The sequence below is a fragment of the Carcharhinus amblyrhynchos genome, chromosome 3 (genome assembly GCF_965287045.1).
Source record: "Carcharhinus amblyrhynchos chromosome 3, sCarAmb.v2.hapA, whole genome shotgun sequence".
NCBI classification, from domain to species: Eukaryota; Metazoa; Chordata; class Chondrichthyes; order Carcharhiniformes; family Carcharhinidae; genus Carcharhinus; species Carcharhinus amblyrhynchos.
This window is the reverse complement of record NC_137326.1, coordinates 68,337,604-68,363,099: the sequence shown is the minus strand read 5'-3', so window position 1 is coordinate 68,363,099 and position 25,496 is coordinate 68,337,604. Positions and strand designations below refer to the sequence as shown.

General features: G+C 43.3%; 1 protein-coding gene across 1 annotated transcript in view; it reads right to left on the bottom strand.

Moving 5' to 3' along the window:
• LOC145340550 (ephrin type-B receptor 1) overlaps positions 1 to 7,204 on the bottom strand; it is a 555,098-nt gene extending 547,894 nt beyond the window's left edge. Inside the window, exon 1 of the mRNA XM_080185026.1 lies at positions 7,036 to 7,204. Within this exon, the coding sequence (XP_080041152.1) occupies positions 7,036 to 7,087 (52 nt within the window). The 5' untranslated portion in view covers positions 7,088 to 7,204. The remainder of the gene's footprint in view (positions 1 to 7,035) is intronic.
• Positions 7,205 to 25,496: the final 18,292 nt, after the last annotated feature.

Genomic DNA, 25,496 nt, shown 5'->3' with positions numbered 1-25,496 from the left:
CCCCTTATAACTCAGGCCAGTCATGGTCAAGAAGGCATTGTCCCATTAAACTACATGGTGACCCCACTGCACACAGAGAGAGGAACATGGGAAAAGAGTTTGCCTCTAGACTCCATCAGTCAGTCATATCAAGGCTGATCTGACAGGAGGATGAACAGGATGTTAGCTATGTAAACCAAGCTAACCTAAAGCCTGAACAGTAGAGAGCCACTCTTTCCTTTCACTTGAAGAGTCCAGTATCCCTAAGTAAGTTATGTCTGGCTCAGTCACAGAGAATTGGTTTTGTTCTAGACCTATCTTTTCTCTAATGAACGGCTTGCTCTCTGGAACCATATAGGTTACCACTGGGTTCAAAGTGAAAAGTCAGTGAGAGCATGCACACCTTTTTCTAATGTGATGCTGACGGTACAACACAACTCTATTGCCCACGCACAAGGGCAGTACAGACCTTTGAGCTTGTTCTACTATTAAAATTAGATCAAAGGTTCAAATCAGCCAACACACGTACAACATATATAGTGGGAGAGTGTGGAAAAGTTGTAATGTCCCTGGATTAGTAATCTGGAGACCGAGACGAATACTGTCAGACGAGGATTCAAATTCCACCATGGCAGCCGATGAAATTTTTTTTCGTATTCGTTCATGGGCTGTGGTGTCATTGCTGGCCATCCCTAAGTAGCCTAGTACTTTGTGTCGGTTGTGTACACTTAGACTGGACCAGCAGATGGGCACCACGACAGCTCAGTGACTATCACTGTTTGCTGTGCAGATACATGGATTTGGGCCAGTATCTGTGGGAGCTTGTGCATTCTCCCGGTGGTTGCGTGGGTTTCCTCCGGGTGCTCCGGTTTCCTCCCACACCCCAAAGATGTGCTCTTAGGCTGATTGGTGTAACAAATTGTCCCTAAATTATTCTCCCCTGGATCTGGTTTCCAATGTGGGTGCCATAAGCATAGACATGGGTCAAGGGTGGAAGAGGAAAAGCACATTGTTAAAATGGCGGCGCGGGCTCATTGGGCCGAGGGGCCTGTTTCCCGTGCTGTGTTGTTCTTTGTTAGTTGCTCTTGGAGGGCAGTTGAGAGTCAACCATATTGCTGTGGCTCTGGAGGATGGCAGATTTCCTCCCTTAAAGGACATTAATGAACCAGCTGGCTTTTTCCAACAATTTACAATGGTTTCATGATCACCAGTAGATTCTTTATTGCAAATAGTTTTATTGAATTCAAATTCCACCACCTGCTGTGGTGGGATTGGAACAGAGGTCCCCAGAATATTAGTTAAATTTCTGGATTAACAATCTAGTGATAATACCACTAGACCATCAGCCCCCCCACATTAACAAATTTGTAATATAAAGCTAGTCTCAGCAATAGCGATCATGAAACTATCTTTAATTTAGTTCACTAATGCCCTTTAGGGAAGGAAATATGCCCTGTCTGGCCTATATGTAACTCCAGATCACGGCAATGTGATTGACGCTTCACTGCCTCTGAAATGGCTAAACAGGCCACTCAGTTCAAGGGCAATTAGGAATTGGCAACAAATGCTGGTCTCATCAGCCATGTCCACATCCCATGAAAGTACATGAAGACTCAAGAAAATATGAACTTGAAGATATATCAAATGACTTACATCAGTGGTAGGGAAAGCAATGGAGAGGATTTTTCGAGACAGGGTTTATTCCCACTTGGGAATAAATGGACGTAATAGTGAGAGGCAACATGGTTTTGTGAAGCGGAGGTCGTGCCTCACAAATTTGATTGAGTTTTTCAAGGAAGTGACAAAGGGTAGGGCAGTGGATGTTGTCTGTATGGACTTCAGTAAGGTCTTTGACAAGGTCCCCCATGGCAGACTGGTGCAGAAGGTGAAGTCACATGGGATCAGAGGTGAGCTGGCAAGGTGGTTACAGAACTGGCTCGTCAAAGAAGACAGAGAGTAGCAGTGGAAGGGTGTGTTTCTGAATGGAGGACTGTGACAAGTGGTGTTCCTCAGGGATCAGTGCTGGGACCTTTGCCTTTTGTAATATATATATATAAATGATTTGGAGGAAAATGTAACTGTATTTGTGCGGACGGCACAAAGTTTGGTGGACTTGTGGATAGCAATGAGGACCATCAGAGGATACAACAGGATATAGATCAGTTGGAGATTTGGGTAGTGAGATGGCAGATGGAGTTTAATCTGGACAAATGTGAGGTAATGCATTTTGGATGGTCTAATACAGATAGGAAATATACAGTAAATGGCAGAACCCTTAAGAGTATTGATAGGCAAAGGGATCTGGGTGTACAGGTATACAGGTCACTGAAAGTGGCAATGCAGGCAGAGAAGGTAGTCAAGAAGACAAATGGCATGCTTGCCTTCATTGGCCGGGGCGTTGAGTTTAAAAATTGGCAAGTCATGTCACAGCTTTATAGAACCTTAGTTCAGCCGCACTTGGAATATAGTGTTCAATTCTGGTTGCTACACTACCAGAAGGATGTGGAGGCTTTGGAGAGGGTACAGAAAAGATTTACCAGGATGTTGCCTGGTATGAAGGGTATTAGCTATGAGGAGAGTTGGAGGAACTTGGTTTGTTCTCACTGGAGGTTGAGGGGAGACCTGAGAGAAGTCTACAAGATTATGAGAGGCATAGGCAGAGTGGATAGTCAGACACTTTTTCCCAGGTCGGAAGAGTCAATTACTCGGGGGCTTAGGTTTAAGGTACGAGGGGCAAGGTTTAAAGGAGATGTACAAGGCATTTTTTTTTACAGGCAGAGTGGTGGGTGCCTGAAACTCATTGCCAGGGGAGGTAGTGGAAACGGATGCAGTAGGTGACTTTTAAAGGGCATCTTGACGAGTACATGAATATGATGGGAATAGAGGGAAATGGTCCCTGGAAGGGTAAGGGGATTTAGTGAAGTTGGGCAGCATGGTCGGTGCAGGCTTGGAGGGCCGAAGGGCCTGTTCCTGTGCTGTAATTTTCTTTGTCCTTTGACTGTCCCCATCAAACCCTTTTCTGTTTGCTTTCTCAAACATACACATCCACATTTGCTTTGTCTGACAGAGAAATAAGACAAAAGATATTCTTCCTGGATCAGTGATACATTAAACAGAAAATTTTCAGCTTGCTTTGCTGATTTATAAAGTCTTTCTTCAAATTAAATAAGAGAAAGTCCATCATTTTAAAAATACACAGTAATTTCACACTTTTTAACAACTGCATTCATTTCTTACGGATCTACTCAGCAATTTCAGGTCAATTTCAACAATTTAAATTCAATGTTCAGGCAGATGAATTTGACAATAATTTACGTGAATGCATTACAACCCGACAAATTATAGCCATGAGGTGCAACTTTAAATTGGGTACTCCAAAATTCTCATGATCATGCTCAGTGGGCCCCAACCAAAGGTCTCAAAATAACAAAATATTGTGTTGCACATTGTTGAATATCACAATAATGAATCTCTCTATGGCCTCTCCCCTCCCTTTTTCTGTTATTTCTTCCAGCCCCATTAATTTCTGAGCGCCACTAATTCTTTCCTCTTCAGTTTTAATCACTTTACCATTGGCAGCTGTGTCTTCAGCTGCCGTAGCCCTAAGCTTTGGAATTATTTCCCAAAACCCTCTGACTACCTTTCATTTTAAAGATGCTCTTTAAAGCCTATCACTTTGACCAAGCTTTTGGCCATTTGCCCTGATATCACTTTGTATGTCTCGGTGTCAGATTTTGTTTCATAACACTCGTAAAGTTCCTTAGGGCATTTTACACTGATAAAACAGTATATAAATACATGGTGTTCTTTTGTTGTTGATTCTTCAATTAATAAAGAACTGGCTATGGTGGGATGACCCCTTTTTAAGACCTGTGCGGTTTACCCCAGAGAAATCATTCAATAATCAATAATGTTGTGACACAATAAGGTTATTTGTTCTTTAGTTCAAAGGAGAATTGTGTCTTGTATTCAGCACTCACCTTTCAAATGAGGCAAGTTAAACAATGTGCACAATAGCAGTAAAGTTACATTGGTTAATCTATATCACTGCCTCCATATGACATATAATGGTGCACTTTAATCCTGCCTCACGTGAACTACTGATCAAAAGATTCCAGAACTGATCTCAACATGAATCAGGGGCAGATCCAGACTGACTGACATCCAAATCTAATTCCATCCCAGTACAATACTGAAGCATTAACATCACTGAATAATCTCACAACTCAGTTATATCTGAACTGGGGACACGAATGTCCACCTAATGATGAACTGTGAAGTCAGTCAGCTAGGAAACTTACATACACACTCATACAGTGTCACAGATACACAGTGTCTCAGACACACACACAGTCCCACACAACATACACACATTCACAGAGTCTCAGATGCACAGTCTCAAATGCACATGCATATATACACAGTCGCACACACACAGCCCATATTAACTCGTTTCTGTTACAGAAAGATTGAACTGATATTACTAGTGCAGATTTTTAAATATTCACAACACACTGCAGTTAGAGAATGTTTCCAGTAAAACTGCTGTTCTCAGGGATGCTGTGTTAGACAAGATGTGGCTGGGGCTTTGGAGTTGCTCCATTTTCAGTACTTTATTTAATATTCAGCTTGGGTGAATTTCCTCACGTTCTGTATCTGGTTCTGAATTTATCAACATCCCCATTGCACATTCTTCCGCCACCAACCTTATCTACTACCCCCACAACTCCAAAAACATCCACCACTTCTTTGCCCCCGCACCAACCACAGTTACCCATACACTGACCACACCCTTACTCCTACCAGCCTGCTATCACACCCTCCATCCCTCTGCTCACCATTCATCCGGTCACCACCGCCGTTCCCAGTTTAATTACTAACAACTTTCCCCACATCTGACCCGAGAGGTAATCTTAAAGAGCCCCAGCTGAGATGCTGAAAGCTCTAACTGAACAGGTAACCTCTCACACTGGAGGAACCCAACTCTCGTTTACAAAGAGAACTCAGCTACAACGTAGAGTTTCTTCCGTCCCAGACACTGCACCGTGATTTTTCTTTTTAAACGGGGAGCGATATGAGTTGGGCAGAATGCATGTCAGGCAGAATACAGATGATTGTTAGGATCCTAACTCCTTGTCACCTCCTATACCCCCCACTCCAGCCTCTCTCTCTCTCCCTCCTATCCTCTCATTGTGCCCCTAATGCTTTCCCTGCCGTCTTGACGTCTCGCAAATCCCGTTTGGATGAGAGAGGATGTGACTCGCAGGCAAATGGGTTTGAAATGGCTTGAGGAGGAGGAGGAGGAGGGATGGCATGTGAAGCGTACATCTCCCCGGAGACCCCCATTAGGAGACTCATTGAAAGCAACGTGTTAATGAACTCACATAGTGGCGACATTGAGGCACTCCTCAAACTGCTCAACAAGCTTTTCGAAGGCACTGGTTGCAATAATGAGGCCATCCTACATTCAAGCTTCTTCACAGAGAACGAATCTAACCTTTCTGATTAACGGCAACGGGGGAGGGGGCTCAAGAAGAGCAAATAATCTATTTACATCTCTAAATATTCATAAGGAGAAAGAGAGGATTTACTGATCGAGAACTAAAGGGTCGGCACCAAACACGGGGAAAAGTAAAAAGCGAATAGCCAGGAGGGAGAGAGAAAACATATAAATGTGTTAACACAAGCGTCATGTGCGGATTCTGCATATTTTTTATAAAGAGGAGAAATGGAGCAAATTAAAACCATGTACACTAACATTCTTATTCTGCGATTACAGTCTCGGTGTTACAAACATTAATGTAAGAGGCAGAAATAGAGAACCAAAAAATAGCCAGGATGTAACAATGAAGTTCCATGAATACAACATTTGTAACAGTACAATGTCTGTGGTATTATCAAGATGATACTGTATATAATCAGCAGGTTCATAGTTCTCTATGGGATTGTGGAAACATCATGAATCACTTTGAAAGGTGTTCCGATACTGTCAGTGCGATACTGCCCATTGTTGAATATGGTGGGGTGTACAGAGCAGAATCCGGAGAACATTTCAGATCGCCTGCATGTACAAAGCACCATAAAAAGCGGCTCTTGCCGTTCCCGCATCTTGGAAAGTCTCAAATTCTGGAGTCAAGTCACAATCTCTGTTACGTTTCATCCACCTTATCCCGGAATACAGAGCTTCAGGTCAGACCCCGACACCACCCACCGCCCCCCCCCCCCCACCCACCCACACACACACACACACACACAGACTGACACTCAGAGACGCACACACACACACACACACACTCGCACACAGAGACAGCTATTGACACCCACCCCCCACCCCACACCCCACACAAATACACAGATATTAACACCCACACACAAATATGTACAACACTTACAGATACCATACATTCACGCACAGGTAGACACACATACACACGACATATTACACACAGACACACGCACACACACAAACAGAGATCCACTTATAGGCACAACGATATTCATACTTCTCAAATACACAGACACACATTCCAGCATTCAATGAAAGATCCATGCATATTCGCACAATGATACACTCACACACTTCCCCTCACACTTTCTCTGTCCCTCTAACACACACACATTCAACACAACCTGCCAGAGCTGAGCTTTCTCTCCTCAAGTCACCCAGTGATGTATTGTTGCCTGCCCCACCAGTCAAGCTCAGCACGATGCCCGGAGCCTTATTAGGGGTGAAAGGATCCCATCCGAGGAAAATGGAACCAAACCCGAAATAAATCCACCGGGCGCGCATAGAATCCCAATCCCTTCGTCAATAAAAGACTGCATTGCAGCTCCAAGGGGAAGAGCGAGAGAGGGAATTGAACTAACATCTGTTTGCTGAGAAATAATAGATTACTTTTTAAACAACTCTATCAGTCCCCCCTGCAAAGGCACTGAGAGACTCTAGTGTAACTTTTAAACATGCAAGTTTAGTTTTAAAAGATGTACAATTTCAAGTCTACAAACGAGGGTAAATCACAGAGAAGATGGGGGAGGATAAATTTGGGGTATTGTTACCTTCCACAGCACCGACTGCAGACAGCAGATAGAGGATGAGAATGGGAACCATAGTTTTGGATCCTGCCCTTGGGGTCTCCCGCTGCTGGTTATATTCCAGGTTGCAGAGTGCGGGCTGTCCTGATTCTCTGCAACACTCACATAGCAGCTTCGGCAGCGGCCAAACGCTCGTCTCTCACACACAACGGGGTCTGGGGGAGGCAGGCACCCAAGACCCCCAGCATCAAACCCCTTCCAATCGCCGCCTCTCATTGCTCCCAACCCGGCCAATCATCAGCCAGCCCAACCCACAACTCGGGCTGGCAAACAGGGGGTGGCTCCGAGAAATAGCAAACTTTGCACTATTAAAAGAGCGGGGAGTGCAAATAAAAGTGAGATGGCACTATCTAGCGGGAATGAGGAGTACTGCACACTCTTACTTTCAAAACTCCTGTGTGTGTGTGTGTGTGTGTGTGTGTGTCTATCTCTCTTTGCCGATTAGCTCCTTCACATTTCACGTCTTGTTTTGAGTTAAGAATTACAAGCAGGATCTGACTGTGTTGAGTTTAAATACTGGCGCCAACCTCTGACTTTTGGTATTTGAGGTGTTGCAGTTGGTTCTTGTGTGTTTGTTTTACTCCTTTTAACCCCCTCCTCCCTGTCAACACAATGCCTGGAATCCGTCAAAATCAGTTTGCCCAGACTGTTCTCTCACACTTACACCCTCCTCAGATTGTCAGCTGGGGTTCACTGTTACCTCGAGCTATGAGGTTTCAGATCTATCTCCAGAGATAGTGAATGTACCCAATGTTGCATTGCGGGACATGCTGTTTTGCCAGGTTAGATGTTAAAAATTGTCATTGTCATAATACCATGGCACTATGGGGGGTGGGGGGGGGTGCGGGTCTTTTAGGTACCATGGCACTATTGGAAGAAACAGCAGAGGAATTATTGGCTGGAAGTTATTCTTAACACGTTAAAAAAAGAGTCTAGTTAGTCATCCCATTGTGGGTTCATACAAAGTAGCAATCTTACATTATAACATTTCAAAAGTTCTCCATTAGGGCTTTGGAACATTGTGAGGCTGTGAAAGGGGCTAAGTAGAAGCTTTTTGTTTCAATAACTTTTATTTCACTTCTTCACTTCATACCCTATCCCAGCATTACCCTTACTCAACTTAGCAATATTAAACTCTTTCAGCTACTCAGAGGAGTGAAGGGTTCTTTTGCATCTAGAGCCTAGATTTGACTAAGATACAGCCAAAATCCATACCAAATGCTCATCTCTGTAGCAGTTCAAAGTGGATCGATTTTAGAAGGTGTCTCTACATAATTTCCTTCCTCCAGCTGTCCCGCCTTCATACTCCTAACACCGTTCATCCTCACTGTCTTCTCTCGGCCAATTAGGTTTCTCCATTGGGTAATTCCCACTGTTCAGTCGAACAGCCAACTTTCCATCTCAAACATTTTCATAATTAGTGGGAAAAAGCCTTCAAAGAGAATTAGACGGATAACGTAACTTTTCCAAATGCCATCATGGTTTAACTCCTGGATTTACTCCAGGAAGATTAGATTTTGAAAGCAGAGTCCAGGACCAAATGCAAGATTTGACAACTCGAACAATAGGAGGCAAGGCAGCACCATAGGGTAGCTTCAATAAAACAACAGATACATCCCTTCTGACCGGGTAAACACAAATTACTGCAGATGCTGGAATCTGAAACCAAAAGAGAAAATGCTGGAACATCTTAGCAAGTCTGACAACATCTGTAAGGAGAGAAAAAAATCTGATGTTTCAAGACCAGATTTGTTCAAGCTAAAAGGCATAGGAAGTGGGAGATGTTTATATTGCAGGGGGAGGGAATGAAAGATGAATCATAGCCATAGAAACCAGGGAAAAAGACTGCTAATATCTGTCTGCAGAAAGAATAAAGGGTGTGAATGGCCAAACGGCAGAGAAGCTGTAAACTGTGACAGATGAAGATGTTGGAGGTGGGGGAAAAGATGGGATAGAGGTAAAATGGAGAAAAGGGGAATCGGGGGTGGGGGGGAAGGTAAGGGAAGGGTGATGAAGTAGGGAGAAAGAGTGAGGGAGAGAAAAATGGTGAAAGACAATAAAGAAATAAAAGGTAGAGAACAATAAACAATTAAATAAAATAGAACGAAAACAAAGAGGCCAAGATAGGGTGGAGTGAATCATCTGAGATTGTTGAATTTGATGTTGAAACCAGGAGGCTGTAAAGTCCCTAGTCGGAAAATGAGATGTTGTTTCTCCAGTTTGCATTGAGCTTCATGGAACATTGCAGCAAGCCGAGGACAGACTTGTAGGTATGGGAGCTGGATCATGTGTTAAAGTAGTAAGCAACTGGAAGGCCAGGGTCCTGATTGCACCCAACTTCCTCGCCCCCTCACCCCCATTTGTCATGGCTTACAGTTTCTCTGTTGTTAATCATTCTCACCCTCTGTTCTCTCTGTGAATGGCTATTAGCAGTCTTTTCCCCTGGTTCCTATGGCTATGACTCATCTTTCATTCCCTGACCCTCTAGTATACATATCTCCCACTTTCTATGCCTTTTAGCTTTGACAAAGAGTCATCTGGACTCAAAACATCAGCTCTTTTCTCTCCTTACAGATGCTGCCAGATCTGCTGAGATTTCCCAGCATTTTCTCTTTTGGATTCCTTCTGATGGTTTTGAGGCAGATGAATTTTGGGGGCAGTTTTATTCTACATATTTAGAAGAGGACCGTTCATGCCTAACTTAGAGAACTTAGTTAACAAGATAGGCTAAGGGAGATGGCACTCTACACTATAGAGAAGCATAGACTTAAGGGTGATCTAACCGAGGTTTCTAATTAAGAATAATAGAATCCCTACAGTGCAGAAGGCAGCTATAGATAAGTCCCCTGGTCCGGATGGGATCTACCCTAGGATTCTCTGGGAGGCTAGAGAGATGATTGCAGAGCCTCTGGCTCAGATCTTCAGGTCGTCATTGGTCTCTGGTGTAGTCCCGGAGGATTGGAGGATAGCGAATGTTGTCCCATTGTTTAAGAAGGGGAACAGAGACTTTGCCGGGAATTATAGACCGGTGAGTCTTACTTCTGTTGTGGGCAAGGTTTTAGAAAAAATTATTAGGGATAGGATTTATAGTTATTTGGAGTGTAATGAATTGATTAGAAATAGTCAGCATGGTTTTGTAGCAGGTAGGTCGTGCCTTACTAACCTTATTGAGTTTTTTGAGAAGGTGACCAAAGAGGTGGATGGGGGTAAGGCAGTTGACGTGGTATACATGGATTTTAGTAAGGCGTTCGATAAGGTTCACCATGGTAGGCTTCTGCAGAAAATGCAGATGTATGGGATTGTGGGTAATCTAGGAAGTTGGATCAGGAATTGGCTATCAGATAGGAGACAGAGGGTGGTGGTGGATGGTAAATATTCATCATGGAGTGCAGTTACGAGTGGTGTGCCTCAGGGATCTGTTTTGGGGCCACTGTTGTTTGTAATTTTTATTAATGATCTGGATGAGGGTATAGTTGGGTGGATTAGTAAATTTGCTGATGACACCAAAGTTGGAGGTGTGGTAGATTGTGAGGAAGGGTGTCATAGTCTGCAGGGAGACTTAGATAGGTTGCAGAGCTGGGCCGAGAGGTGGCGGATGGAATTTAATGCGGAGAAGTGTGAGGTAATTCACTTTGGTAGGAGCAACAGATGTGTCGAGTATAGGGCTAACGGGAGGACTTTGAATAGTGTGGATGAACAGAGGGATCTAGGTGTGTGTGTACATAGATCCCTGAAAGTTGGGAATCAAGTAGATAAGGTTGTCAAGAAGGCGTACGGTGTCTTGGCGTTTATTGGTAGGGGGATTGAATTTAGGAGTCGCAGTGTAATGTTGCAACTGTACACTACTCTAGTGCGGCCGCACTTGGAGTACTGTGTGCAGTTCTGGTCCCCGCATTACAAGAAGGATGTGGAGGCGTTGGAGAGGGTGCAGAGGAGGTTTACTAGGATGTTGCCTGGTATGGTGGGGAGGTCCTATGAGGAGAGACTGAGGGATCTAGGGTTGTTTTCGTTGGAAAGAAGGCGGCTAAGAGGGGATCTTATTGAAACATATAAGATGATTAGAGGTTTAGATAGGGTGGATAGTGATAGCCTTTTTCCTCGGATGGAGAAAGCTAGCACGAGGGGGCATGGCTTTAAATTAAGGGGGGGTAGCTACAGGACGGATGTCAGGGGTAGGTTCTTTACCCAGCGGGTGGTGAGGGATTGGAATGCCCTGCCTGCTGCAGTTGTAAATGCGTCTAGTTTGGGGGCGTTTAAGAGATCTCTGGATAGGTTTATGGACGAAAAGGGATTGGTATAGGCTAGTGGGTCATTGTTTTTGTAACTGGTCGGCGCAACATCGTGGGCCGAAGGGCCTGTTCTGCGCTGTAATGTTCTATGTTCTATGTTCTATTTCGTCCATCGAGTCTGCACCGACCACAATCCCACCCAGGCCCAATTCCCATAATCCCACATATTTACCCAGCTAATCTCCTGACACTAGGGTCAATTTAGCACAGCCGATCAACTTAAGCTGCACACCTTTGGACTGTGGGAGGAAACTGGAGCACCTGGAGGAAACCCACGCAGACATGGGGAGACATGCAAATTTCAGACAGTGACCCAAGCCAGGAATTAAACCTGGTTCCCTGGCACTGTGAGGCAGCAGTGCTAACCATTGTGCCCCATTATGCGCCCCAATTCCCATTAAGGGATTATGTTCCAGTTCTGTTTTCTACAATTGAGGTTTGGGAGAACCAGAGATTTGAAATTGGGAGCAAGCTCAATCCCCGTAGAATGATGGCTCTGTCAGGTTGTTTGATGATTACTGAATTCCTTTAAATGAGAGCTGGACCTGACTCTGGTTGTGGGGAGGTAGAGGTGGGGCAGATTTGTACAAAAGGTAGGAATTGTAAGAAGTGATTAGGGCTAGGGTTGTTTCGATCAAATTGAACTGTTTTCTTCTCTCCCCCGCAGGAACCACTTGGTTTTAAAGGAGAAATTTTGTAACTTATGAAATGCAGCAGTTAATTTACACACAAGTTCCCACAAAACAGTAATGAGATAAATTACCTGTGTTAGTTGCTAGTGAAGGAATACCTCCCAAGCAGTACACAAGGGAGAATTCCCTGTTTCTAGAGTCATAAACTGGAAGTTTACTGCCTCGCCTGCCGCATGAATCAAAACTGGCAAGGGGGCGGACCATGGAAAAGTCCATTGACGCGATTTTACAGTTTCGGGATGAAAAGGCAGTAAAATCCCACCCATCAAGTCATAGGCCGGAATTTTCCAGCTTTCGTCGGGCATAATTTTACAGTTTCGGGACGAAAAGGCAGTAAAATCCTACCCATCAAGTCATAGGCCGGAATTTTCCAGCTTTCTACCAATGGCGAATCAACACCAGGGAACTGCATGGAAGAGGAAACCCTGTTGACAATGTGGGATCAGAAGATCCTGCCAATGGTTAATGATGGGCCATCTCCACCACTACAAAAGAAAATCCTTCCTACAGAGGTTTACAGTGTCAAAAGATGCTCTTCAGCCCACTGTGTCTGCACCAGCCATCAATCACCTATCTTTTCTAATTCCATTTTCTAACACTTGGTCCATAGCCTTGTATGCTATAGATTTCAAATGCTCATTTAAATACTTCTTAAATGTGAAGGTTCCCATCTCAACCATCCTTTCAGGCATTAAGTTCCAGATTCCCATCACTGTCTAGGCAAAACAGCTTTTCATCAAATCCCCTCAAAATCTCCTTTCCCTTACCTTAAATCTATGCTCCTGGTTATTGAGCCCTCTATTACAGGGAAAAGTTTCTTCCTGTCTATCCTATATGTCTCTTATAATTTTGTACACCTCAATCAGGTCCCCCCTCAGCCTTCTCTACCCTAAGGAAAACAACCCCAGTCTAATGAACTCTACTCTTTCCCTGGTTACCCTTAACATCCCAATACAACACCTTGGGATATTCCTGCCAATGTTTTTTCATGATCCCTCTTCACTGTCCTAATCCACTTTTTAAGTACCACTTTGAACTTTCTAAGGCATCTACTGTTTTCAGCTTCCAACCACGGCACCAACCCCCCCCACCCCACCCCCACCCCCACCCCCACCCCAACCTCCTCCCTCGCCCGAGTCTGCCATAAGCTTTCCTTTTCTTTCTTTATCCAATCCTGCTATATCCCTTAACATCCAAGGTTCTCTGGATATTTTGATCCTATCCTTTACAGGAACATGTTGAATTTGTACTCTTGGCTTCCTTTTTGAGTTACTCTCACTGCTCTGATGTGGATTTTCCTACTAGTGGCTGCTCCAAGGCCAAATCCTGTCTTAACCTATTAAGGTCAGCCTTCCCCAGTTTCTTTTTTTCAAGTCCATCGTTATCTTTTTCCATAACGACCTTAAATCTTACCGAGTTGTGGTCATGTTACCAAAATGCTCCCCCACTGACACCTCTACTGCCTTCCTTCTCTAAAATCAGCTCCTGTACTGGTCCTGTCTTGTAGGACTTTCTATACATTGATTCAAGAAGAATTCCCAGATGTGCTTTAAGGAATTCTGCCTCTGCTAAGCTCTCCACACTTTGGGGAAATTGAAATTCCCTAATATTACCTTATTATTTTTACACTTCTCTGAGATATGCCTACATATCTGCTCTTCTATCTCTCCCTGACTGTTTGGGGGCCTATAGTACACTCTCAGTAATGCAAATGTCCCTTTACTGTTTTTATGTTCTCTCCATATGGCCTCATTGGAGGAACCCTCTAAAATATCAGTTTTCTTCTCTGCAGTAATTGACTCCTTGATCAATTTTGTGACACTACTTCTTCTTTTATGCCCCTACCTTGTCTCATCTGAAGATTTTAAATCCTGGAAAATTGAGCTGCCAGTCCTGCTCCTCACTCAGACATGTCTCTATGATAGCAATAATATCATACTCCCATATGTTAATCAACACCCTCACCCGTAAGACTCATTGCATTAGAATGCCACCCAATCTTGCCATTATTCCCTTGCGCCTTAATATGTCTATCTTTGCTCTGCCTTCCAGGCTGACTTGGTTTATCTTCTATATTTGGCTGTGCATTATTCCCTACTGCACCTCCACTCAGTAACCCACTCCCTTGCCAAATTAATTTAAATCCAACCTTTCTTCATTGCTGAAACTTTCCAGCCCAGGAAACGTCTTAGTGAATCTCCTCTGACCCTTTCTAATGCAATTATATCCTTCCTATAGTACAATAGCCAGAACTGCACACAGTACTCCAGCTGTGGCCTAATGAGTGTTTTATAAAGCTCTATCATAACCTCCTGCTCTTATTTCAATGCCTCAGTTAATAAAGGCAAGTATCCTATCTGCTTTCTTAACTAACTTGTCCAGCTGTCCTGTCTCCATCAGAAATCAATGCACACATATACTAAGGCCCCTCTGAGCATTTGTAATCCTAGCATCTGACCATTCATTGTAAAATCGCTTGCCTTGTTAGTCCTCCCCTCACCTCACACTTTTTAGGGTTAAATTCTATTTGCCACTGTTCTGCCCATCTGACCATCTGTATCATCCTAAGGTTTTCCTCCTCACTATTTATCATGCCACCAATTTTTGTGTCATTTGCAAACTTACTGATCATACCTTTCACAATTATATCTAGATCATTAATATGCACTACAAACAGCAAGGGACCCAGCACTGATTCCTGGCCACAATCTTCCAGTCACAAAGTCAACCTTTGACCATCACCCTTTGGTTCCTGCCACTAACCCCATTTTGGATCCAATTTGCCAAATTACCATGGATCACAAGGGCTCTTAACTTTTTGATCACTCTTCCATCTGGGATTTTGTCGAAAGCCTTATAAGTCCATGTAAAGTACATCAATCGCACTGCCCTCATCTACACACCTAGTCATCTCCTCTAAAAATCCAGTCAAATTTGTTAGACATGATCTTCCTTTGACAAAGCCATGCTGACTATCTTTGATTAATCCTTGCCTCTCCAAGTGGAGACTAATTCTATCCCTCAATGTTTTCCAATAATTTCCCAATCATACTCACTAGACTTTAATTACTTGTTTTTTCTCTACTTCCATTCTTGAATAATGGCACCACATTAGCTGTCCTCCAGTCCTCTGGTCCCTCTCCTGCAGCCAGAGAAAATTTGAAAATTAGCATCAGAGTCCCTGCAACTTCCTCCCTCGTTTCACACAGCAGTGGATCCATTTTATCTGGGCCTGAGGAATTATCCACTTTTAAACCTGATAACACCTCCTCCTTCTCAATTCTAATCTCTTCAATTATGTCACAATCCCCTCCCTGCTTTCTATACCTACATTGTCCTTCTCTAAGGTTAACACAGATGCAAAATACTCATTTAATATCTCACCTATGTCTTCTGGCTGCACAAACAGATTGCCACTTAGGCTGAGGGATAACTGTCAGTGAAGATACAAGCAGAACTTTGAAAAAAAATGGAATCTTTTATTCTCATCTGACTGACCAGATGGAGCCTCAGTTTAATATCCCAGTACTGCCCGAGATATCAGTTTCGATTACATTCTCAATTAGTAAAGTGGCCTAATTTAGAGATCATAAACTGTAAAGGCCTGATGGATTGCATACATACACATTAAAAGAAGCAAGCAATGAAGTAGCAGAGGTACCATAATATACACATAAAAAAATCATTAAACAAAAGAATACTGCCAGAGGACTGGTGAACAGCTCACGTTATTTCTATATTTTAAATGGAAGATAGAACAAGTCCAAGGAACTATAGATCAGTCAGGTTCATGCTAGTGATAGTAAAGATAATAGAACCTTTGCTCAAAGATGTAATAGAAAAATATCTAGAAACTGAAAATATAATAGTCAGCATGGATTCAAAAGGGGAGGTCATGCTTGAACAACTTTATTAAATCCTTCAAAATAGTAACAGGTAGTATTATTGATAGGGATAATGCAACGAAAGTAATATACTTGCATCCTCAAAAGATCTTTGACAAGATATACTATCGTAGATTCAAGAATAAGGTCAGGATAAAGTAGAATGAACAGTCAGGTAGCAGAATGGATAGTGAGCTGGTTAGAAAACAGAGAACAGGGAGTTAAAGGTGACAGAACATTGAAAATGCTGTTCAACAAAGAGCAGTGTTTGGACCACTGTTGTCAATGTACGTTGACAACAAGTGCAGATGATTCAAAATTAGAATATGGTTAATCCTGAAAGCAGCTATCACAATTATAAGAAGGGATGCAGAATTGGCATGTATATGACAAATGAAATTCAGTATAGGTAAGTGTGAGATAGTATCTTTCAGAAAACCATAGCGTTGTACAGTGCAGAAAAGGCCCTTTGACCCTGCGCTGACACTAACTACCACTACAGTCACACTAATCCCATTTTCCAGCACTTATCCCATATCCTTGAATGTTATGATGTTTCAAGCGCTCATCCATTTACCATTTATAGGTTGTAAGGTTTCCGGTCACCACTACCTTCCCCGGCTATGCGTTCCAGATCCCCAACACCCTCTGAGTGAAAAATGTTTTCTTCAATCTCCTCTGGATTTCCTGCCCCCTACCCTAAAAATATGCCCCCTTGTGTTTGACCCCTCAACCAAGGGGAACAGCTGCTTCCTATTCACTCTGCCCATATCCCTCAAAATCTTATACAACTCAACCATGTCTCCTCTCAGCTTTGTCTGCTCCACAGAAAACAATCCAAAGTTATCCAGTCTCTCCTTATATCTCAAATGCTCCGTCCCAGGCAACATCCTGGTGAATCTCCTCTGCACTTCCTCTATTGCTATCATACACTTTTTATAGTAAGGTGACCAGAACTGCAGACAGTATTCCAGCTGTGGCCTAACCAACATTCTGTACAACTCCAACCTTACCTCCTTGCTCTTATACTTTATTCCATTACTGATAACAGCAAGTGTCTCATATACCTTTTTAACTATTCTATTCACCTGCTCTGCCACCTTCAGGGATCTATGATTTCCTAGTGTTCTGCCATTCATTAAATACTCTCTTGTCTTGTTATTTCTTATAAAGTGCATCACTCACACTTATCAGGATTAAAAACCATCTGCCATCATGCCACCCATCTGACCAGCCCATGTATATCTTCCTGTAACCTACAACCTTCATCTTCACTATTAATCACCGCACCAATCTTTGTGTCAAGTGCAAATTTCATTATCATTCCCCACATTGTCATCTACATCATTTATGTATATAACAAATCAGTGACCAACACTGAACCTTGTGGTACACCACTGGACACCAGCCTCCAGTCACTCAAACAGCCTTTTATCACCACTCTGTATGTTCTATTACTAAGCCAGTTTCAGATCCATCTCACCCTGAATTCCATGTGCTTAACCTTTTCAATCAGATGGTAGAAAGAATAATACATCACATCTTCCTTAACAAATGCGAGTCTGAATGTGTTGTGGGTATAGTGAGGATCATATCACTTCTCGGCCTTTTGGCTAAGATCAAATATCAAGCCAAAGGTCAGGTGTAATTCCCTTACCTTGTCAGCTTGGATCTTGTTTATCTCTTTTGTGAGGACCATGAATTGGATTCAATTTGAATTGGTTTTTGGACCAAACAAGGAGATGGATCAAGGGCTTGCCTGGTCCATTCTGTGCACTGGCTGTGTAACTTTAAGAATGGACTCAAAGTTACATTAAAAGTTGCACGGATCATTAGACACTACAACATGTCTTATCAAGGCCATAATAAATCCAAAGAAAGCATTGGTGTTACTTTCTAGACAAATAGAATTGAAAAATTGGGATCTTTTCATTCAGAATGGGGGTGGGGGGTGTGGTGCAGAGTTAATCTAAATTGCCCCAATTTCTCCTCTCAAAACCACAATAAAGTATGTTAGGGTTTTATACGTGTCCAGAGTCCAGAATAAGAAGCCTAATGGAATGTTTGTTCAAGCGGTTGTTGACTGCTAAAGAGTAATTCTTCTTTCCAGAAATGGGACTTCCACCAAGGCAAAAAGTACATAGAGTAAGTTAACCTTGAGGGCACAAGTTCCAATTTTCCAATAGTTCACTGTTTTGATAAGTGCCAAGTTCTTTCTGCTGCCGCCTGCTTGATAGTAAGATGTAGACAGCACACACTGTGCACCCTGAAGCTACTGTTTCTCTTTGGAAGTGAAACTGTAACTAATTGAGTTCTGATCCACAGGGCAATATTACATTTTCTAGCAGTTTGGTCAACTGACATACCTCCCACCACCTCTCAGATGTTAGACAAAAGATGTGTTTTCTCAGAGCTGGAAGCTTGAGGTGTTTAATGGGAGTCCAGATTTCTTTTGTTCTTGGAAACATTGGTTTCAGGTGGACTAAACAAGACAAAACAAGGCAAGGACCACCTGCATGGGTCCCAGTTCTGCCTATCTCCTTATAGATTACGTGGCACATTCCCTGTGCTAATTCTGCTCTGGCCCCTTCCCACAATTCTTTTATTGCTACATCGACAACTATTTTGATGCTGCTTCATGCTCTCATCTAGACCTGGAAAAAGTAATAATTTTGCTTCCAATTTCCAGCCTTCTATCACAGTCCATATCTGATACTTCTCTTCCCTTCCTTGACCTTTTGGTCTCTATTTCTGGTGATATAGCTGTCCATTACAAGCCACTAACTTCCACAATTACTTTGACTGCAGCTCTTCCCACCCCACATCCTGTAAGAACCCCTCACATTCTCTCAGTTCATTTGCTTCTGCTGTATCCGTTCCCATGATGCCACTTTCCAAAATAGTACTGCTGATATGTCTTCCTTCTTCCTCGATCATGGTATTCCACCTACTGTGGTTGACAGGGCTCTCAACCATGTCTAACCCATTCCCTGGGCCACTGCTCTCACCACCTCTCCTCCCTCCCAGAATCAGGATAGGGTCCTCCTTGTCCTCACTTTACACCCCACCAGTCTCTGCATTAAAATGATCATCCTCTGGCATTTTCACCATCTCTAGCATGATGTCACTACTCAACACATCTTCCCTTCATCCCCCCGATCAGCATTCTGCAGGGACCATTCTCTCCAGGACACCCTGGTCCACTCCTCTATCACACCCAGCACCTCATCCCTGACCCATGGTACCTTCCTATGCAATCATAGATGGTGCAACACATGTTCCTTTGCCTCCTCCCTGCTCACCATCTCAGATCCTAAATACCCCTTTCAGGTTAAGCAGCACTTCACATGCATCTTCTTCAATCTGGTCTATTGCATTCACTACTTTTAATGCAGTCTACTCTACACCGGATAGATCAAACACAGACTGGGTGGCCATTTTGCCGAACACCTTCAGTTCGTTCGCAAATAGGACCCCGATCTTCCTGTCGCTGCCACTTCAACGCATCACCCTGCTCTCCTGTCCACATGTCCGCCCTTGGCCTTCTGCAATGTTCCAGTGAACCTCAATGCAAACTGGAGGAACAACACCTCATCTTCCAATTGAGCACTTTACAGCCTTTTGGGCCGAACATTAAGTTCAACAGCTTCAGAGCATGAACTGGCTCCTCCACCTTCACTCCATTTCCATTTATTTTCATTCTGTTTCTTCTTTATCTCCTTCATCCATTTTATTACCCTTCTTTCTCATTTCCACTTCTCCATTCCAGCCCTCCTTCTTGCAAACTCCCCACCCCCTACCTTTCCAGGGCACTTGCCATAATCTCCAGGCAGTCCCTTCATGATCTGTACCTCTGTTCTGCCATTTACATATTCTGGTCACTTAATGGCCACTTTTAGCACCTTTCTCAGCCTTCTTCATCATCATTTACATTTCCTTTATTCCATTCTGCTGCCTCCTCACTCTAATAGTAAAAATCTTCGTTGTTTCCCTTTCTTAGCTCTGATGAAAGGTCACCTAGACTCAAAATGTTGGCTCCTTTCTCTGCAGAGATGCTGTCAGACCTGCTGAGATTTTCCAGAATTTTCTGTTTTTGGTTGCGATCAAGTAGTTGAAGGCTTAGTTGAAAGCATTGTGTGTTACATAAGAACATAAGAACATAAGAAATAGGAGCAGGAGTAGGCCATCTAGCCCTTCGAGCCTGCCCCGCCATTCAATAAGATCATGGCTGATCTGTCGTGGCTCAGTTCCACATTCCTGCCCTCTCCCCATAACCCTTAATCCCCTCGCTTATCAAAAACCCATCAACCCGCGTCTTAAAAATATTTAGCGAGGCAGCCTCCGCCACTTCAACGGGCAGAGAATTCCAGAGATTCACCACCCTTTGAGTGAAGAAGTTCCTCCTCAACTCTGTTCTAAACCGCCCCCCCTTTATCTTGAGGCTGTGCCCCCTAATCCTACTGTCCTTTCTGAGCGGGAAGAGTCTCTCCACCTCTATCCTATCCATCCCATTCATCATCTTATATGTCTCAATGAGATCTCCCCTCATTCTTCTAAACTCTAACGAGTACAAGCCTAGTTTATTCAGCCTCTCCTCATAGCTCAACCCCCTCAACTCCGGTATCAGCCTAGTAAATCTCCTCTGCACTCCCTCCAAGGCCAAACTATCCTTGCGTATGTACGGCGCCCAAAACTGCACGTAGTACTCCAGCTGCGGCCTCACCAATGCCCTATACAGCCGCAGCAAGACCTCCCTACTTTTATATTCAATCCCCCTCGCTATGAAGGCCAGCATCCCATTCGCCTTCCTGACCACCTGCTGCAACTGCAGGCTGGGTTTTTGCAACTCATGCACAAGGACCCCGAGGTCCCTCTGCACCGTCGCCTGCTGCAGTTTTTCGCCCCATAAGTAATAGTCCTTCCTACCATTATTCCTACCAAAGTGGACCAGGCCATTTGCACCAAATTGTAAACTAGAACTTGCAAACAATTGCCTTTGTTCATGGCTGGCTGGAGCAGACATCTCATCTGCTGGACCATTGGGTTAGCTTGGCTGGAATGTTTGTGCAATGCAAGGAGTGTTGCATTCCACAGTAGTTGTGGTGTTGCCCTTTATCGGTGTCAAACTGCTCAGAAACCCCCTGAACCCAGCAAGTGATTAATTGGAGCCATTTCATCAATCTAGCAATTGTCCATTTTGATAAATTGAGAAACGAAAATAAAGTAGTCTGGCTGATGGAGATATATGTTTTCCTTCCCATCTCAACTGGGTCATTTTGCCAAACTAGCACAGAACCTCAATTAGAGCATACCTGGAGTATGGTGAATGGTTCTGATCTCCATATTATAAAAACGCACTGAAGAAATAGCAAAAAAAATTGATAAGCCGAAATCAGAACTGAGATGTTGTAACCATGAGAAAGGACCAGATGGGCTGGGCCTCGTTTCTCTGGAGAAAGAAGCTGAGGGATAACCAAATCGACATCTTGAGAATCAGAAACAGGTGGAAGCTGCTTCCACCTGTGGGAGATTCCAAAACTAGACACTATAGATAAAGTGGAGACAAAATGCTGCATATAGGCTAGGATATAAACAGAAAGTTGCTCTGGTCACCCTATTATAGAAAGAATATTAAACTAGAAAGTATGTAGAAAAGATTTACTAGGATGCTACCAGGACTGGATGGTTTGAGTTACAAGGAGAGGCTGGATATACTGGGACTTTTTTCTCTGGAGCACAGAAGGCTGAGGGATGATCTTAGAGATCTATGAAATAATGAGGTGTATGAATCAGCTAGATAGTCAATATCTTTTCTCAAAGCTAGGGGGGTCTAAAACTAGAGGGCATAGGTTTAAGGTGCAAGGAGAGAGATACAGAAGTGTTCAAAGGGGCAATTTTTTCCACACAGGGTGGTGAGTGTCTGGAACAAGCTGCCAGAGGTAGTAGTAGAGGCGGGTACAATTTTCTCTTTTAAAAAGCATTTAGACAGTTACATGGGTAAGATGGGTACAGAGGGATATGGGCCAAATGTGAGCAATTGGGATTAGCTTAGGGGTTTAAAAACAAAAGGGCAGCATGGACAAGTTGGACTGAAGGGCCTGTTTCCATGCTGTAAACCCCTATGACTATGAAATTTTAACAAAGTTAAAATTCTAAATTGGGGCAAGGCCAATTTTGATGGTATTAGGCAGGAACTTTCAAAAGTCAATTGGGGGACTCTGTGGGAAGACAAAGGGATGCCTGGTAAGTGGGAAGCTTAAAATAATGTGTTCACCAGGGTTTAGCATAAGTACATTCCTCTGAGAGTGAAGGGCAAGGCTGGCAGAAGTAGGGAACCCCGAATGACTCGAGATATTGAAGCCCTGGTCAAGAAGAAGGAGGCTCATGACATGCACAGGCAGCTGGGATCAAGTGAATTCCTTGTAGAGTGTTAAGAAAAGCATGGATGTGAGGGAACTTGGGAAAATAAAGAGTGATGTCTTGAGGAATGGACATATACAGAGAGTTATAGAACAAAGAGATCTAGGAGTACATGTTCATAGCTCCTTGAAAGTGGAGTCACAGGTGGACAGAGTGGTGAAGAAGGTATCGGCATGCCCAGTATCACCACATCTGCCTATGCCTGTGAATAAACTTATGTGATGGAAGTCCTAAAGCGCATCAAGGTAGATAAATCCCAGGGACCTGATGAAGTGTATCCCAGACATTGTGAGAAGCTAGGAAGGAAATTGCAGGTCCCTAGCAGAGATATTTGAATCATTGATAGTCACAGATAAGGTGCCTGAAGATTGGACGGTAGCAAATGTTGCGCCTTTATTTACAAAGGGCTGCAAGGAAAAGCCTGGGAACTATAGGCCGGTGAGTTTAGAGATGCAAGGACTAATTAGGGGCAGTCAGTGTGGCTTTGTAAGTAGAAAATCATGGCTCCCAAATTTGATTGAGTTTTTTTTGAAGTGGTTACCTAGAAGATAAATGAGGGAGCGTAGTTGATGTCCTCTACTTGGACTTTAGCAAGGCCTTTGACAAGGTACTGCATGGTATGTTGTTGCATAAGATTAAATCTCACGGGATCCAGGGTGAGATAATTAAATAGATACAAAATTGGTTTGATGAGAGAAGCCAGAGTGGTTGTAGAGGGTTGTTTTTCAAACTGAAGACCTCTGGTGCAGTGCAGGGATGGTGATGTGTCCACTGTTATTTGTCATTTATATTAATGATTTGGATGAGAATACAGGAGGCATGGTTAGTAAGTTTGCAGATGATACCAAGATTGCTAGTGTAATGGATAGTGAAGAAAGTTATCTCCGATTGCAACGGGATCTTGATCAATTGGGCCAGTGGGTTGATGAATGGCGGATGGAGTTTAATTTAGATAAATGCGGGCTGATGCATTTTGGTGGATTGAACCAGGGCAGGACTTACTCAGTTAATGGTGGGGCCTTAGAGAGAGTTACAGAACAAAGAAATCTAGGGGTATATGTTCATAGCTCCTTGAAAGTGGAGTCACAGGTGGACAGAGTGGTGAAGAAGGCATTCAGCATGCTTGGTTTCATTGGTCAGAACATTGAATACAAGAGTTGAGACACCTTGTTGAAATTGTACAAGACATTGGTAAGGACACACTTGGAATACTATGTAAGATCTGGCCATCTTACTAAAGAAAGGATATTATTAAACTAGAAAGAGTTCAGAACAAATTTACTTGGATGCTACTGGGACTTGATGGTTTGAGTTATAAGGAGAGGCTGTATAGACTGGGACTTTTTTCTCTGGAGCGTAGGAGGCTGAGGGGTGATCTTACAGCAGTCTACAAAATAACGAGGGGCATAGATCAGCTAGATAGTCAATATCTTTTCCCAAAGATAGGGGAGTCTAAAACTAGAAGGCATAGGTTTAAGGTGAGAGGGGAGAAATACAAAAGTGTCCAGGGGGCAATTTTTTCACACAGATGGTGGTGAGTGTCTGTAACAAGCTGCCAGAGGTAATAGTAGAGGCGGGTACAATTTTGTCTTTTAAAAAGCGTTTGAACAGTTACATGGGTAAGATGGGATATGGGCCAAATGCAGGCAATTGGGACTGGCTTAGGAGTTTAAAACAAAAGGGTGGCATGGGCAAGTTGGGCCGAAGGGCCTGCTTCCATGCTGTAAACCTCTGTGACTCTATAAATTGTTAGAAATAATTAGGGGGCAGGCAGCATCCATAGAGAAAGCAATGGAGTTAACATTTTCTCTCTGCACAAGGATTGTCTGATCTGATGACTATTGCCAGTATTTACTGTTTATATTTTAGGCTATAAAAACAAGGCAGCCATTAATAAATTCTATCAGGAAAAGTTTCTTTACCCAGAAAGTGGTGAGACTGTGGAACACGCTACCTCATGAGGCCAGTGAGGTGTGAATGACACATATTTATTTATCTAAGGAGAGGTTAGATAAGTTTATTCACAGGCATAGACGGATGTAGTGATAGTGGGCATGCTGAATGCCTTCTTCACCACTTTGTCCACCTGTGACTCCACATTCAAGGAGCTATGAACATGTACTCCTAGATCTCTTTGTTCTGTAACTCTCCCCAATGCCCCACCATTAATTGAGTAAGTCCTGCCCTGGTTCAATCGACCAAAATGCATCAGCCCGCATTTATCTAAATTAAACGCCATTAAAGAGAGATGGGAGTAGGCTTATGTGGAGGTAGACACTGGCATGAAGCTGCTGGGCAGAATGGCCTGATTAATTGCTGTCAATTCTATGTAATTCAATAAAAGTCCATTTCTAGGAATATGAAACAACTAGATCTTTACGGAATGCATGTATTTATGTACAGATCAATCAGCTGTTGTAACACTCTCTGGTCTCTGAAAGATGTGTCTCCCCAATCCCTTCACTCTTTTCCTTAGGGCAGCTGTTTTCATGTTGCATGTCAGAAATGAGGATTTGTGTGACTCGTGGTCAGTCTGCAACTCCTGAAGAATCAAGCCCTTTCCTTGTTGGCCTAGTTCCCAACTGATAAATCTCGTTACGGATTTAATCGGCAAGGTCAAGTGTCGGGTCAAAACACTATGTAACAAGTGTCTGAAGTCCCCCATCACAGCAGTAGAGTCCTTTAGCAGAAAGCCATTGCACAGTTTGACCGCATTGACAATAAAATGCTGGTGCTTCTGTTCTAGCCCGAGTACTCATTATCATCAATTAATATACAAGTTTGCTCGAGCTTGCTGCTGATATTCAGATGTTACCAGGGAGCTGGGACTGATAAGGCTCCACATCCGTTCATGATAATGGAATGTCGTGCTCACTCAGAATTAAGTAGGACACCCAGTTGTTTCAGGCTACTATTCTCAACTGTGCAAACAGTCTATCAAGCAATGAGCTGGTGCTGTGATTCAAACAGGTAATGCCAGTAATTTAAATAGAGGCAGTCCACTTCTCATTGCAATGAATCAGGTGGGGAGCTATATGAACATAATTCAACATAGCTAATTTGGCTACTGGGACAATTCAAAGAGCTGTCACTGATCTATCTTAACAGGACAGGTTTATTTATAGCATAGGCTTTAAGGA